Source organism: Notechis scutatus, chromosome Z, assembly GCF_049901735.1.
Source record: "Notechis scutatus isolate UNSWTSFEM ecotype Mainland chromosome Z, rNotScu1.2, whole genome shotgun sequence".
In the NCBI taxonomy this organism is placed as follows: domain Eukaryota; kingdom Metazoa; phylum Chordata; class Lepidosauria; order Squamata; family Elapidae; genus Notechis; species Notechis scutatus.
Genome location: NC_142025.1, coordinates 88532879 through 88550356, shown reverse-complemented (window position 1 = coordinate 88550356; position 17478 = coordinate 88532879). Strand labels below are relative to the sequence as shown.

General features: G+C 37.0%; 1 protein-coding gene across 2 annotated transcripts in view; it reads left to right on the top strand.

Annotated features, from left to right (window-relative positions):
- MYO1D (myosin ID) overlaps window positions 1-17478 on the top strand; it is a 137996-nt gene that overhangs the window by 75250 nt on the left and 45268 nt on the right. For both annotated transcript variants that reach the window (XM_026683674.2, XM_087946587.1), the window contains exons 20-21: window positions 5223-5336; window positions 9380-9534. In XM_026683674.2, the coding sequence (XP_026539459.1) occupies window positions 5223-5336; window positions 9380-9534 (269 nt within the window). The remainder of the gene's footprint in view (window positions 1-5222; window positions 5337-9379; window positions 9535-17478) is intronic.

Sequence of the window (17478 nt, the reverse complement as noted above, 5' to 3'; positions counted from 1 at the left end):
TTTAAAGAGCTATTGAATATTAATAAGACTTCTAAAAGATATATCTTAATTGGAACTTTTTGATCAAACAGCAACCCCGGAAAGAGAAATGGAAGAAAGAAAAAAGTATTAAAAGAAATAGCTTATTTGGATTGTTTGGTGACTTTGGAACTCTTGGGAATTATTTTTGATTAAAAGCACTCCGGTGGTTGTTTTGGAAAAAAAGAACTTCCTTTCTGTGTTTCTCTGTGCAAAATCATTTTGCACTAAAAGAAAACATAGCATTTAATGGTCTTGGACTCTTCAGGTTCCCCTTTTGTCAAATATATTGGGAAAGAACTACTGGTATGTTCAAAACTTTCCAATAAAGATGCAATACATCATCATTTGAATGTAAGCTTTCTTCTTTTCTTCAGTACAAAGGACAGCTCCTTATATGTAAGTCAAGATGCTGGTATTACAAGAAATTGTGAAGTCCTTGTTTTCTTGGAAGCCTGTGTGAGCATTGGTCATTACATATGATCTATAACTTGATACGATTCAAGTGATAACAATCCAGAGCAAAATAAAAACAATGCCAATAATTACTTGCATGATTTTGCACAAAGTAAGAATTCCTAGATTCAAAAAACTGGAAGATGCTTTTCATGTTACTTCTAGCACATTAAATTTTGAAATTCTTGATATGAACAAGATTAGGGAAACAGGGCCTGTCCCATCATATTCAGTTAATTAATGTAGTATGCAAAGTTACATCCTTTGAATAACTGGATGACAATTAACTGACTCTTTCAAATCTACCTACTCATATATTTAGACAGCCTTGCCCTTGATTTTGATCATGTTTGTTCAATAAATTTGGCCAGAAGATGTACATCTTAATGACATTCAACTAGCACATCGATAGTTTTTTTTACTTCCTCTTTGTATTTTTCCATATTAATTTTAGTAGTAAACATGGTAACGGAAGCAAAGCAAGTTAGATATTAATTAGATACAGAGAAGTAATGGTTGCAAACAAAATACTACACTTGCCTTTTTGTTTGTTGTCAAGGTTCTTTTTCTTGCAACTGAAAAGTTCCTCTTTTTCATCTTTACAAGCATTTTCAAGAATGATTTTAAAGTTACTTCAGGAGAGATCTACTGTTTAAGAAAATAAATTGAATTTTTCTGCCGCCTTTGCACCCAGCGAGACTTTAGAATTCCAGTCAGAAATAGTTCCTGGGTTGCCATTTGCTTAACAGAAGGATTGCCAATACCATAAAAGATAGCCATCAGTGACAAGGAGGTATATTTAAAAAGCAATGCAAAGAAATTGAGAGTAATAGTTGAATGGGAAGGGCATGCAATATCTTTAGAAAAGTAAGAGAAATCAAGGGGATTTTTTCTGCAAAGTTGGGCACACACAAAAAAAGATCCAGAATGCAAAGACCTATTGGAGAAAATTTACAGAAGAAATTGTATTAATATACAGAAGAACTGTGCAGAAGAGATGCCTACTGTGTGTTTCCGTGCAAATACTCCTCCCTCCCTCCCTCTCTCTCTCTCTCCTCCTCCCCCCACCCCCGTGTAAATATTTGATCACTGAATTAGAGACAAATTTTGGAAGTTGGATTAATGGATCCTTGAAAATATTGCTAATATCAATGCTACGAAAGTTGATCAGAGACCAAAAATCAAAGATAATTCAGGTAAAATGTCCAAGACTTGAAAATATAAGATTTGTATTCCGGGTACAAAATGGGGCACTGCTAAAGAATGCTCATATCTAGTTCAACTTATTTTCTACTCAAATAGGACAATTGTTAAGGTTTTGCCATTTATATTCAAAAGCACATGGAAAAATAACTGCTAGGTGTAACAAACAATATTCAGAAGAGGGATAGGACGTAGAGGATGATTCCAAGACATATTTACTGTCTTATTTAGTGAGAAAGCTCAAAAACTAAAAATAAGATTCATAATGGTTGTGGCAAAACAGGCCATGGCACAATATTGTAAAAATTCAGAGGATCCATTATAAGATCTCTGATATGGAAAATGGTTGTAATAGAATATTTACCTTTGATTCAATTTGGGGGGAAATGGTTATTTTTGAAATGCGTAACAGGTCAACAGCCTCTTTTTGTTTAGCATAGTACATATGAAAGTTTCTGTTGCAATCTTCACCTCTTTTTAGATTTTTTTTAAATAGGCATGCTTGTTCTTTAATTAATAAATTATATTAAATATATTAAATATTTTATAAAATAAAAATATACTATTCACTAGGAGCACTTACAATGAAGTTTAGATGTTTTGGACAAGCATGTCAAGTCATTGGAGAAGACTGTGATTTTTGGAAAAGGTTTGGAAGGCAAGTGAAAAAGAGTCTTAACAGAAAAAAGAGTCTGATAAAAGATAAAGTAGCCAGGTGCATCATTGGTGACATAAGCATTGACTCACAAGAACTGAAAGAAACAGTTACTAAAAAATAATTCCAGAAAATTTATGTCCTTTGAGTCACAAAAAGTTGGAAGTGACTAAGTGACTGGACAACTAATTTTCAGGAAAGTAAGTAGCATATAGCAATAACGAGAATGAAAGGTAATAGTGGAAGAGGAATGGGCAAAAAAAACAACAACACAGAACCACAGAGATCTGAGCAGGTTATATTTAATGTTAGGTGAGGATAAACTTGGAAATTGTAATTGGAAGAAAAAATATCTTCCTTAAGGTTCTTTTTTTTTAATTATTAAGTTATAAGGTATTATAAAATACAAAATACAAAAGCAAATAAGAAGATAGTGAGGGGGAAGGGAAAAGGGGAAAGAAAAGTGAGGAAGTATAGGAAAAGAAAAAGAAACATTAACTTCCGACTCTGTCTGTTACAGTAGAATAAGGCATTAACAACAAATCACAACTTTTTGTTTTACCGTAATAGTTTGAACCAGTCATTTCTATAAAAATCTAATATGTAAAACCCAAAATCAAAGTTTTATTCTTTTTTACATCAAGCACACAGTTCAGAAGCGATTTCCATGTGGAAACAAAAGTATTTATGTTCTTTTCTTTAAATAAAGTAGTCAAATTCGCAATTTCATCCTTTCCTTGGCTTCAAAGTAGCAGCAGGCCACAGCAATTTCCCAGAACGGGAACCAGTTACCATAACATATCATACATCCAATAGTGGATCAAGAACATGAAGAGCTGGACAGCAGCTGCCTGAACATGAACCATGCTGCTGGCTAAAGAAATTGACACCTAGCAGCATAGCAGGCTTTCAGTCAAACTGGCCAACACAAGGAAATACAATGCTCATTATGAAAAAACCCCACTAGGGAAGAATACCATCCAATCTGACAATAACCTGCTTTCCCACAACATGGAAAATCCTATCAGACATCATTACTATCCAGTTCTTTCTGCAATTATTAAGCAAATCACAGCAACATTTAAAGCAAACCATGCAGTCATTAATTGAACCTGATTTCAAAAGCTTTTGACTTTGTCAAAAGCCCCCTGGGAAGGTTAGAAATGGTGATCGCATGATCCTGAGATACTGCAAATATTGTAAATACATGCTGGTGGATAAGCATCTTGATTTTGATCATAAAACGTTGGGGATGCTGCAGCAGTTTTAAGTTGAGGACTGGTTGTAACTCACTTTTTTCACATCATCATAATTTCAGTCATTAAAGGAATAGTCATAAGTTGAGAACTACCTATGAGGAGTGTTCTTGTGATGTCCAGCAGAGATAGTACATGCAGCCTGGTCAAATTTAAGTTCTAACAAAATTTCAAAATTGTGATGATGGAGAGATAAAAAACTGCAGTACCCATTTGAAAAGACCTCACACACTGTGTAGCTGGGAACCAATCTTGCTTGATTTGAAGGCTGTTTGTCTCAGATGCACTGGTTAAAAATATGTCTAGTGTTTTTGAAATTGAATGGATAGAGGCTCTCCAGCAAGAGCCCTATAGGGAGCAAAGTTTGACAGGACCTATCTCTAAGAAACTTTGTCCTGCTTCTTTGCCAAATTAGTCCGCCTTGATTGTGGAGTATACAGAAGGCTCTTTGTGGGCAGTGTGTCAGGTATTCCTGCTCCCAATCTACTTGAGACTTTATAAATAGGATCTGAACATCTTGAAATGTGTCACAAAAATAATTAGCAGTTAGAGCAGTTCATGAAAAGCTGGTGTATATCAATAGAGCGGTGCTAGAAAGTAATCTGTCTGCTCTATTTTCCACTAATTACAATTCTCAACATGGAGTCCTCATTATATCCTGTTTCTAAAATACCAGAAACAAAAGTTGGAGTTATTTCCTGAACATGAACTCTGTATGAGGGCCATGGTGTAGGTTTCATTTTCTAGCTTTTAAAGTCAAATACTATATAGAGTTAGCTCCTTTATTTTGGATTAATTCACAGATATTTCTAATAATGAAATGGGGTGAGATTTAAATATGATGCTTTGCTAACAAGGCAGGTCAGTTTATTGAGATTAGAGAAAGTTTCAGAAAACAAGACTAAAATGTTCTGTTCTTTCTCTTTCTCATATCTGACACTCTGTCTGCTAAACAACCATCATTTCACGATAACAGCACACAGTGATTAATCAGTGGCAAAATATTTCCTTCACTCCATTAACTGATGGCCAGATTATTTTAAAAAATCTGTTTTTGGTTAGTCTTTTATTGCTCCCTAGACTGAGCCCTAGAAGAGTACTCCACAGCTGTGTGACCAAAATAAAGAAAATTTGTCAGATCCAAAAATCACAACTTTTGGTGAATGATGATATAAATCTGAAGCAAGTCTAAAGTCTGGGGTAGTTCAGTGTTCTTTATGTCAAAAGAATACCTTAAACTGATATTGTTACAAAAGGCTGAATAAAAAATATACAGATTTGTACTAATTTTTATAATACTATTTTCTATCCATATTGTTGAAATAAAATTCAATTGTTTAAAGCAAAATGTAAACATTTTAAGGAAGCATTTGTCAGATTTCCTTTATAGCAACCTGGACTTCAAAGCGCTAATAAAAAAAAAGTTATCAGAACTCTAATACATGTTGTTGATGTTGAAATAATAAAATTTCAATGTCAACAATTCCAGTAAGCAGTCTTATTTTCAAATGAGATATCTATATAATGCAGATCAAGATTCAGGTCTTTACAACAATAATTCTTTCAGTTTGTGCGTAATATATTGTTTTTAAGAAAATAATTGTAATACTAGTGTGAGTTTTGATTATTTGCAGATAAACCGCTTCAATAAGGTAGAAGATCGAGCTATTTTTATAACTGACAGGCATCTTTATAAGATGGACCCTATAAAGTACTACAAAGTGATGAAAACTATCCCACTGTATAATGTAAGTATTACTCTGTTAGCTTCCTAGATATTTTCTTTGGGATTTATTTTTTATGCATTGTAACTTAATAATTTTTTTGTGGTTATACAACAAGAAAGTTTCCATTTGTTGTACTGTTTTCTTGCTATATATAATTTCCAATGGTTGAAAATTTCAGCATGGTTTAACAGAATGTGATCATCTTAAAATAATGTTGGCAATCCCAAACAGAGAAGTAGATCTTGAAATCCTTATCTAAATTTTGCTTTTAGCTATTGTACCTATTCGTGCATTATGATCTCCATACTCTTCAGCATAATCATATAATATCTACTGACTTTCCCCTGCCATTTCCCATTGTCATGGCAATCCTTTGGTCTGTATTGCTATATTGCTCAGTTTTCCTGCTGTATATTCACACAGTAGCTTAGTGCATGGTGGGTTTTCCCAAGTTAAAAGGTCAGAATTTATTTTAAAGCAAAAACAGTGATATCATCTGCAAGCTCTATTCCTTCATATCGTAAACAATTCTTTCAGGAGCTAGGTGGATGCCTTAGGGTGGGAAATAAATTTCTTCAATTATAATTTATTGTTAAAGTTTCGCCTGTTTTGGGAATGACTTGTCTTGAGTAGTAATTAAAATATGCCAGATTATATTCAAATAGCTTGATTTTTTTGACACTTAAGAGTGAAAATGCTAAGTAGCTGTAAGGGAGAGAGAGGGAGAAGAGAGAAAATGAAAAAATATTTATTTTTAAGATAACTAGGATGGTCCATTTTTGATTCTCAAAAACGTCTACCTCATGATAGGGCTAAAATCTCAGTGTTTATGAGATTTCTCTTGAAGATGCAGATAGACAAATTACTTTAGTTGCAATGAGAAACTTCTTAAATAGTTTCTTCCTTCGTAATAGTTACTTTTGGCTTACTTATGACCAACAGAGAATCAGCTTTCTGTATGCTACATTAACATTCTTACAGTGAAAAGTTTAATGAAATCATCTTATATAGTGGCTTTTCAAAATTAGTCAGACTTTTTTTTTCTTTTAGCATATGTTCATTCCTTTAAGGCAGATATGTGGAGTTGATGCTCCATCAAGCTTACTTCCAACCAATTTATAATTTGTTTAGTTTATATACTGGTCCTTCTTATCTAACCATAACCTTGACTTCCCCCAAGGAAATCTGGAATTTAAATTTAATGAGAACAAGAATTCTTAGAGAAGAAATGAAGGCATTTAAAATATTTAGAACTGCATTTTGGGTGGCTTCACCTAGCTTCATCTTAAGGCTTAAAATTTCCAGTAAAAACATAATTTAGCCATTGCTGGGATCAGTTTTGCTAATTATAAGAATGCATATAGCAGATCCAGTATAACTTGAATAAAAAGCAACTGAGAGGAACAAATGAAATGACTAGCATATTCAAATAAAATCCGTCTTCTCTTCGTTAGTTGGATATGGGAATGTTTTCAATAATGGTTGCTATGTACTCTGTGATACAGCTAGTCTAGTTCCTTAGCATCAATGGGGCACATTTAGCAACACTTATTCTCAGCATGTTGCCCCTAGTGGGTGATTTTGCCCAGTAGAGTGTTTTTTTTTCCTCATTATATTGAAATACTTTAAAAAATCATAATAAACCGCTTCAAGGTTTTAAATTGCTATTAAGTTGAAAAACATCAATCATTTATTTTTATCCACTCTATTTCATAGTATAAATGGTTAATATATTGTTTGTAGCTTTTATTTTTCTGGAGAAGCCCTGGAAATTAGTTTCCTTAGAAATTTTGTGAACAGAATAATATTAAATTATTGATGTCTACTTCTTCCTCTCATACATCTCATTTTTAATTTTAAATAATATACGGTGTCTGTACTGATACCAGTCTTGCTGAGCTTCATTTGTCTATCAACCCATGTCACTATCATGGTTTCTAAAGGTTCCTTGTCAGCATAGCAATATTCCCATGGAACCTGTTGCCATAGCAGGCATCAGCGGATGTCTGGTTCTTCTGCAGCTTGTTTTCTAGCTTAGGAAGCTATACGTGTGACTTCTCACCTTTTTAAAAAGGGATATATCACCAAGGAGAAATATTTATTGGGTTGTCTTTGACTTCTAGAAATTGAAACAGTTGTTTTTGGATGAAGACAATGATGATGTTGTTGTTGTTGCAAGATAAAAATTCCAAGATGGAGGAAATTTTGAAATATGGAAGAAATATGTTCATTTTATATTTAGCCAAGAGTGTGCTATATTTAAAAGTTTTCATTTGCTAATGTATAATTTACTGTTTTTACTGAAAAGAAAAGTTGTACATAGTATTACTATTGCTTTACACAATTTCTGTTAAAATGAGCCAAGATTAATTACTGCAATCAATTTGGTATATTAAGAATGTGGATTAATGTATTATAAAGTATATCACAAAGCAATTAAACTGGCATTTTCTTTTTGAGCTTCAATAGAATCTAATCATGAAATTAGATGTCTCTTTACATTCCTTAAGAAATTAATGGTTGGGATAATCTAAATCAGTGGTCACCAACAGGTGGGCTGGGTACCACTGGTGGTCTACAAGAAAATTTTGGTGGTCTGCAGAAAAATGTCTCCCACAAGCACTCCCCCCAAAGCAATTAATCCAGGCTGCGCGGGAACACAAGGCTGTGCTGCCCACATGGCCCACCCACCCACTGGCCCCCACCCTTTAGCCAGGCGCAAACTTACCTTGAGTAGAGCCATGTGAGCTAGAACTGGAAGGTAAGACCAATGGCAGGGGAGGGAAATCTGCCCCAGGGTGGCTTGCTGACATTGGTGGGAAAGTCGGTCCCATATTCCACAGCTGCAGTAGTCACAAGACTGGTCCTTTGGTCATCCCAGAGCATCTCCTCCAGTCCATGGCAGGCTGGTGCACCTGAGTGGAGGAGCAGTTGCTCCGGGATGACCAAAGGGCCAGTTCTGTGACTATTGCAGCTCTGGAATATGGGACCAACTTTCCCATAAATGTCAGCAAGTCACCGTCAGTCAAAATTCATATTAGTGGTCTGCGGGATTTAAAATTATGAGTTTGGTGGTCTCTGAGGTCCAAAAGGTTGGTGATCCCTGACCTAAATATAGTGGAACACTCTTGTATGTGTATACTTTTGTTATATTTTAACATTGAGGCTTTTGGATAATATTTAACAGCAGTAGTGCAGGGGTGTGAAACTGGTGGCCTAGGGGCTGGATGTGTCATGCGCAGGCCACGCCCACCCCAGGTCTGCAAAGGGGAAAAAGACACGAAACATCACGTGATGGCAATGTGACAGAATGAGTTTGACACCCGTGTAGTAGAGCTAATTATCACTCAAGATCTTCTTATTCATGGACTGGGGACAAGATGGTAAGGGCAATGACAAAGTGACATGGGAAAATTGATATTGTTGGGACACAATTGTTCCAAGGGTGGGATTCTACCAGTTCGCACCTATTCGCTAGAACTGGTTGTTAACATTCTAAGCAGTTCAGAGAACCGGTTGTTAGAAGAGATTACTGGCCTAATCCTGTAAGGAAAGCAGGAAGGAAACATTCTGGTATTGCTTACAGAAACTGCCTCTCCATTAACTTTATTACATTCTTGGCAGGACTAGACTTCCTGTCTCTGGAACTCCTCTGGAGTTTTTTTTCCCTCCTTTGCTGGTACTTTGCTTGTATGGAGTGACCATTCAAAGTTACAATGGCACTGAAAAAAGTGACTTATGACCATTTTCCACACTTACGACTATTGCAGCATCCCCACAGTCATGAGAGGCCAGGCGAGGAGATGCGTGCCTCAATGTGTGTGATATTGAGTTGGCCACGCCCAGCCAATAACATGAACCACAGAACTGGTTGTTAAAAAATTTGAATCCCACCCCTGAATTGTTCTATGGTTAATTACCTGTGGGAATCTGGCCTAAGAGAACCATTGTATGATAGATTTCCTTGAGACACAACAAATACTCTAAAAACCCTTGCCTTTAGTCTATAAAGCACATACTAGAGCATAAAACATCACTAACTTTAACATTCTTGTTTCATGCAGCTAACAGGACTGAGTGTCTCTAATGGAAAGGATCAGCTTGTGATTTTCCATACAAAAGACAACAAAGATCTAATTGTTTGCCTTGTCAATATGCGTTCACTTAATGAAAACAGAATTGGGGAGCTGATTGGAGTCATGGCAGATCACTTCAAAAGGTAAATATGAATATACTCCTCTGAATCTGAAACAAATATGAAAGTTGAAATTTGATTTAGGTAGTCCTTGATTGACAACCATTCATTTAGCAACTGTTCAAAATTACAATGGTACTGAAATAAATCCATTCCTTGCAGTTATGATTATTGCATCATTCTCATGGTCACATGATTGCAATTTGGGCACTTGGCAACCAGCTCACATTTATGACCAGTTACAGCCACATGATCAGGATTTGCAATCTTTTTTGCCAGTTTATGGTAAATGGTAAACCATTTGGAAGAATGGTTTGCACTTACAATCATAAGTGCCGAAACACTAATTGCCAGAACCAAACACCTGGCAGACAAGACACACATAAAGACTGAACTATGCACCCTGACTAAAGTACTGACAGCCAACGGCTTCCACAAAAGCAAAATCACTGGCTTGATCCACAAAAACACACTGAGACATAATGGAGATCTAGAAGATGAACAGATCTATGGAGCAGCTGTCCTGCCCTACATAAGAGGTACTACGGACAAAATCAGTTAAGATACTACACAGGCATCACATCAAGACTGCCTTCAAAACAGACAGAAAAATAGCAGCCATCCTAAGAAACCCCAAAGATAAAATTGACCTGGAAAACCAAGGCATATATGAAGTCCCCTGTGCATCATGCCCTGCCACATACATTGGACAGACCAATAGAAGAATAAGTACCCGCCTAGGTGAACACAAAAATGCAGTCAAAAAGTTGGAACACACTTCCTCACTAGTCCAACACATGAAAGCCACAGGTCATAGCATCGACTTCAATGGCACCAAAACCCTAGCCACTATAGAAAACCCCAGCTACAGAATTATCAGAGAAGCCATAGAGATTGAAAAAATAATTGAAAGCATGAATAGAAGAGATGACTCCACCAGACTGTCAATTATCTGGAAGCCTGCACTCTCAAACAAAAAAATCTCCACACCACAAGCCAGGCAAACACCTGGGCACAAATAGACTCCCCCTCATACCTCCAGCTCAAACACACCCCAACCAGGCACCCAGATGAAACCTAGCTTCCTAATAAATGGTAGCTGTCCATTTACTTGGAGCCAAGCCGCACTAAAAGCCTCCAATACAGCAAACACAATATTGCCAGCCAATCAAGACAAAAAAAGCTACAAAACAGACAGAAGATATTAGAAACACCAATCAAGCAGAACACAGCAAACTCCAAGACCAATAAACACAGACCAAGACTCCCAACCAATCAGGATGAAGAAAAAAACCATTCTGGCACAGTGTAGGCTAGCACCAAACTTAAAACAGAAACGGCTGTGAAAGTCTGACTCACAGACGAACACAATACAGAAGCCTGATGATGGCAGATGAGAAACAGTTCCCATTGGCTAACTTACTGTTATGGCTATCCCAGCTCAAAATTCTTGCACACTGACACTCCTCCCTTTATGACTGGAATAGACATAAAACCGAATTACTCAATATTCTTCCCATGGTGCATTCCACTCAATGGCTTGGTCATTATATCTGCAGATTGTCTTCTGAAGAACAGTGAAGCAAGCTAATTAATTTACATTTTATGGCTTTTCTTACATTACAATATTTAATATCCACATGCTTGCTTTTATTCTTTTCTCTGTCACCTGTTGCCATTTTTATGCAAACAGCATTATCCTCAAACACCATTACAGCTTCATTTACCTTTATGTTTAAATCCTTTTACAGTTGTATGTACCAAGTTACCTCTGAACAAAGCTCAGATAGAACAATAAATTCTGCCTCTGCCATAGAAATGGCAATAGTTGTTTGTTTTCTGGACTTTCAACCAATTAAAGCCCCTCTAAATAATATCACATTCCCAGAATTGGACTTCCTGGTTTTTACATCATTGGCATAATCACTATCAACATAACATTTCAATTTTAATTCTTCAGAGTCCTGTTTTGAAGACCCAAATTCACAGTTCCTTTCAAACACCTGAGAATCCTTTTTACACCCGTCCAATGCAATTGTGTTGGTGCAGCAGTAAAGCGACTTAAAATGATTACAGCACAAGCTATGTCTGATCTGGACCACTGTGATAGATATAACAGGCTTCCTACTGCTGACTGATATATCTCTTGAACACAGGCTTCACTTTTGTCCTCACCTAAATTGTTGTGAAAATCTGATGCTGAAGCAGAATTACAATCTTTCATGTTGTATTTCTCCAACAGCTGTTCAATTTTTCTTCTTTGACTGAGAACATAACCACCTTTCTCAGTTTTTTATATCTCTACATCAAGTTTGTTTTGTATTTCACCCAAATCAATTCAATTTTTTCTCTAATCGATTAGCAAATTCATTTTTCTGTGACAAATCCTTTGCAATGAAATAAAGATCATCCACACATGCTAATAATTGACAATCCCCACCTTGTAACTTTCCAGTATATATGCAACCATCAGCCTTGCAACTCTTGAATCCAAGATCCTTCAGTGCCATATCTAAACAAATATTCCAATTCCTGGCTGACTGCTTCAACCTATAAATGGCCTTCTTCAATTTATACACAATTTATCTTCAATTTATATAGTGTTAAGCTTTTTACTTTCATACCCCGGTGCTTGAACCATGTAAATTTCTTCCTCTAATTCTGCATTGAGGAATGCTGTGGTTATATCAAAATGCTAACTTTTATGGCCACGTGCCACTGCCAATGCTAGTGCAACTTATGCTTTCACTCTTTACAGTTGGTGCAAATACCTCATCATAGTGCACGTTTTTCCTTTGTGAAAAACCTTGTGCCACTAATCTTGCTTCATATTGGATCTCATTGTTGGGTAGCACTTTCTTTTTGTACATGCATTTACATTCTATGGCTTTGCAACCTTGTGGAAAGTCATAGATGTGAACACTTTATGTTCACCCATGATTTCATTTCATTGTCAATGGCTTCTTTCCACTTCACTTGTTTACATTTGGGTAGTGCCAATACTTCCTGATAATTTCTTGGCTCATTTCACACATTACATATCTTTACTTAACTAGCAGAATACCTTTCAGGTGGAATCCTCTTGTTCCATCGCTCTGACCTGTGTGGCATTGACTTCCTTGAGTTTCAACCCTCTCTTGCTTCACCTCCGAGTTACCATCTTCTCCTGACTCCTTTTCTAGTTCTTTTTTAGTTTCTCCTCCCTGAATGCTGACACTTTCACTAAGTGGGTTACCATCACTAAGTGGGCCACTGTCACTAAGTGGATCATTCCAAAAATTGGCATCAATTCTGTTCCAATTTTGCTCTGCAAAAATAGCAGACCTAGAAATCACTATTCTCTTGCTCCCATCACTAAAGCAATAGCTCTTTGAGCCCATAAACCTGAGCTTTCTAGCCTTTGGTTGACCTTTTCTTCTGATTGCTTTTGGAATATGTCCCCTTGCATTGCTTCCAAACACCCTTAAATGTGCCAGAGATGGCTTTTTCCCATATAGTACAGCATATGGAGTACCATTAATAGATGAACTCCATAGCCTATTGATTAAATAATTAGCAATCAACATGGCTTCACCCCAATATGACCTGCTTGGACCAGAATCCTCCAGCAGTGAGTCCTTCATTGTCTGTAAGAGTCTATTCCGCCTCTCGGCTATACCATTCTCAGCTGCTGTGTATGGATTTGTGTGTCTGTGTTTTATTCCTAACTGTCCCAACCACTGTTGAAAACTTGCTGACATGAATTCTGAACCTCTTGTCAGTTTGCAGCTGACATACCTGTTGTTTATATCTCTACAAAGCTTACCCATTGCTTAAAATTTCTGTAGCACATCTATTTTATTCTTTAGTAAATAGCAGAAACCAAATCTGCTGTAGTCATCTACAATGACCAGCACATACTTTGCTCCTCCCAAACTGGCTTGCATTGACCCAACCAAATCTGCATGTACTAGCTCTATAGCCCTTTTTGTCTGCCTTGTGCTACTCTTGCTTACTGGAAATACCTTGGACTTCGATGACTTATATATTGCACAGTCCAAGTATGCCTTATACCCTTTTAAGTTTAACCCTTCTCCAAACTGTTGCATCTTTTGCAAAAACTCTGAAACTGGCATGGCCAAGTTTTCTATGCAAGAGATGAATGCATGAATCATGTTGTGCCATATTCCCAAATGTTTGGGCACATTGAACCTTTTGTCCCTGCAACGCATAAAGATTATCCTGTTTTATGCCCTGTGCACATACTCTCCCATTTCTTCTTATGAGACATTTCCCATTTACAAATGTGGTCTCAAAACCTTGTTTGTCTAGACTAGAGACACTCAGTAAATTATGCTTCATTTCAGTACACATAATATGTTACTAAACTTTTCCTCCAGACATGGAATCAGCACACTGCCTTTACCTGTGACGTTAGCTTTCTGGCCATTTGCTAAGGCTACTGCATCCCCTCCAGATGGATCCATTCTGAAAAACAATTTAGATTTATTAACAATTGTTCGACTTGCCCGTCTGTCTATTAACTATTTGTCTCTGCTATTACAATAGCTAACTTTTGCAACAGTAGCTTTTCCATCTGTTGTTTTTCTTCCTTGCAAACAGTCTTTAAATGAGCCTTATCACCACAAATGAAACATCACCTCTGCTTCTATTCTGTTTCTTTCTTTGTAGAAAATATTTGCTGGGCTGTAATCCGATCTCTTCTATTACTTTGGTCTTTGCAGACATCCTATCTGTTGCTTTTCTCTCTCCCCCCCACCCACCTCAGGAATTTCTCCTCATGGCTTCTTCTAAAATGGCATTTGTTTCCTTCAGAAATCAAAAAGGCTTTAAAGGCTTCCATTTGTAAGTCCTGTTCTGGTTTGCACTCAAAAACAGCTGAAACAATGTCCCATGTTTCATCAAGACTATTTAACACTTAATAGCATTTTCTGAGATTCAGAAATCTGCATTCCACACTGTTTCAACTCAGTAAATAAAGTTTACATGTGCAACAAATGCTTCTCCACACTCTCTTGTGGTAGCAACTGGGCTCTGTATAATTATCTTGATAATTGCACAATATTGCATGCTAATGCACTCACATGTACACTTCTCCATTTCAGCCAAGCCTCCTTTGCAGTTTTTAAATCAGCTACATTCAAGAATTGTTCATCTTCTAGACTTAAAATGATGTAGGCCAGTGCCTTATCATGCTGCTTTGATCTGCTGCTAGTAATGGTGCCTGGGGTGAATTAATAACAATATCCCAGAGCTCCTTAGCCTTCAAGAAGCATTCCATTTTTTTAGCTCAAATAATATAATTCTTCCATCCCAATCAATGCAGAGAGCTCTCCTTCAACTCAACAGCCATTCTGCAAGCCTTCTAAGCCTTGTTCTCTTTTCCTTATAACACAGGCTGTCCCTCAGCTTAATTACAGTTCAATATTACTGTGTGCTTGGTGTGCACTGGGCCCATAATCTGTTAGAGTGTTCAGCAATTCAACCAGCACACAAGTAATTCAGCAGTATTCATTTATAGAAGAAACTTCTTTATATGCAATAATATAAAGTATGATGCATTATACAATACCCAGAAGCCAGAACCAGAACTCAGAATCCAGAAGTCACCAAACAGTTCCCATTGGCTAACTTGTTGTTATGACTATCCCAGCTCATAATTTCTTACACACAGATATTCCCTTCTTGACCCTAACCACCACCATTCATTTTCATATACTGGTTGCTTAGTGACCATTCCAAGTTACCTCTGAAAAGCTGCTGGTGACTCAGTTTCAAAGTTACAGCAGCAGCAACACTCCTGTGGTCAGATGAACAAAATCCAGGCAGATTTGCTTCTTACAATCTACCGCAGGGATGCTGCAGCAGCCCCACACAACTAACTCTCCCCCCATCCTGCCCCTCCAGATCCTACACCCCTCTCCCCACCACCAATAACTCACTTTCTGTAAATGTCCAGAACTCGCATTGTGGAAGGAGAACAGGCTGCTCTATCCCTCAATATCCCTAGACTCTATGGCTCTCTGTTGGAAGTGAGTGCCGTTTTTGGAGCAGCTGCAATAAATTAACACTTAACATCCACACTGGGGATAGCAGAGATGACAGTTGTTAAGTGAAGTGGTCATGTGGATGCCTTACTTAAAGACCATCATGACTTGCAACCATAATAGGCAGGTTCCGTTAAAATTGTACATTGAGGCCTGCCTGTACTCACTTTTTTTATATTCTTTCACATTCCCATTTCCTAAATACATACATATAGAGAGAAGGTGAATAAAATACAGGTAGTCTTCAGCTTACAACAGTTCCTTTAGTGCAGGGGTGGGATGCAAATATTTTTACTACTGGTTCTGTGGGTGTGGCTAGGTGGGCGTGGCCACATGACTGGGTGGGCCTGGGTTTTGTGTTGTTGTTTTTTGCAGCACCCCTCCCATGCTCCTTTTTTTTTTTTTTTTTGCCTCCTGGGCCTCAAGGAAGCCTCATGGGAGGCCGTTTTTGCTCCCAGGAGGCTTCCCTGAGGCCCAAGAGGCAAAAAACGGATTCATATTTATGAGGTTGCAATGTCTTGCGGTCATGCGATCTGCTTTTTTTGTGAAGCGAAGTCAATGGGGGGAAGCCAGAGTTACTTAACAACCGTGTTACTGCCTTAACAACTGCAGTGATTCACTTAACAACTGTGGCAAGAAAGTTCATAAAATGGGGCAAAACTTACAAATGTTTCACTTAACATAAATTTTGGGTTCAATTGTGGTTGTAACTTGAGAATTACCCGTAGTACTATAGTACGGGTCTCCAACCTTGGCAACTTTAAAACTTGTGGACTTCAACTCCCAGAATTCCTCAGCCAGCTTTGCTTTAAAGTGGTACCTAGTTTTGCTGGCTGAGGAATTCTGGGAGTTGAAGTCCACAAGTTTTAAAGTTGCCAAGGTTGGAGACCCCTGCGTATAGTATGCTTTTGTGATTTCTCTCACTTCATCTCAATATAAGATATTGAGTTATTTGTAAAAAATAATGAAAGTTATTTATACAAATAAATAAAACAAAACAAATTTAAATCTGAGAACTGGTTGTGGTTCCCCCTAGCCCTTTTGCCTAGTTGATTGCCTATAGGAATTATTGATAACATGCTGATTACTGAGTTCATAAGTTTTTCTCTGTGCCAGAAGGTACAGTACTGCATGATTTTTTTTTAAAAGTGTTCATGCATACACACATAAAGTTAGTCTCAGGATAAGCAACATTATATCAAGTACAGAATATGAGTAAAAATAGTAAATCAAATAAACCAAATACAGGAAAAAAAGGAAAAGAAGAAAACCTAACCAAATCTGGTTTGTATCAGCACTGTTCTCAGTACTTCTTCATAACGTCTGTCTTTGCATCTGAATAGTACAGTATAACTCCATAGTACTTTGTAATATGACTCTTTTCAATCAGTTACAAAAAAATTCAGCATAATTTTCTTGAAGGCTGCTTTCCATTCATTCACTTGGGAGATTAATTAATAGACTAATGTTTCTTTTTCACACAGAACTTGCAGGCGTTCTTTTCTGCAGGTTTTTTCCATGTCCGTTTTTCTGCTTTCAATACTAACAATAACTATTCTGTCTTGCATTCAAAACCTTTCATCGTTCACAGATCCTTTGTTAATTCTCTCAATCTTTCATCACAGTCAAGTACTGCTTTAGATTCATCTTTGGCCATATTGAAACTAGCTAACCTTTTTCTAACCAGATGCCAAGTAATAATCATTCTCATTCTTCCTTGGCTGAATCACTTTTTCTTTATGCTGTCATCTCATTTCCACCTGCCCATTCTACTTAACTAACAAGATGACTTGCATTCATTCAGAGTACAACTTTTCTTTAGATCACAGTCCTAAGTGGTTAGCACATTTGGACCAGTATGTCTCAATTAAAAGCTGAATTTTACAGCAGATGCACTTAGGTTATTCTGTTAAAGGAAGGA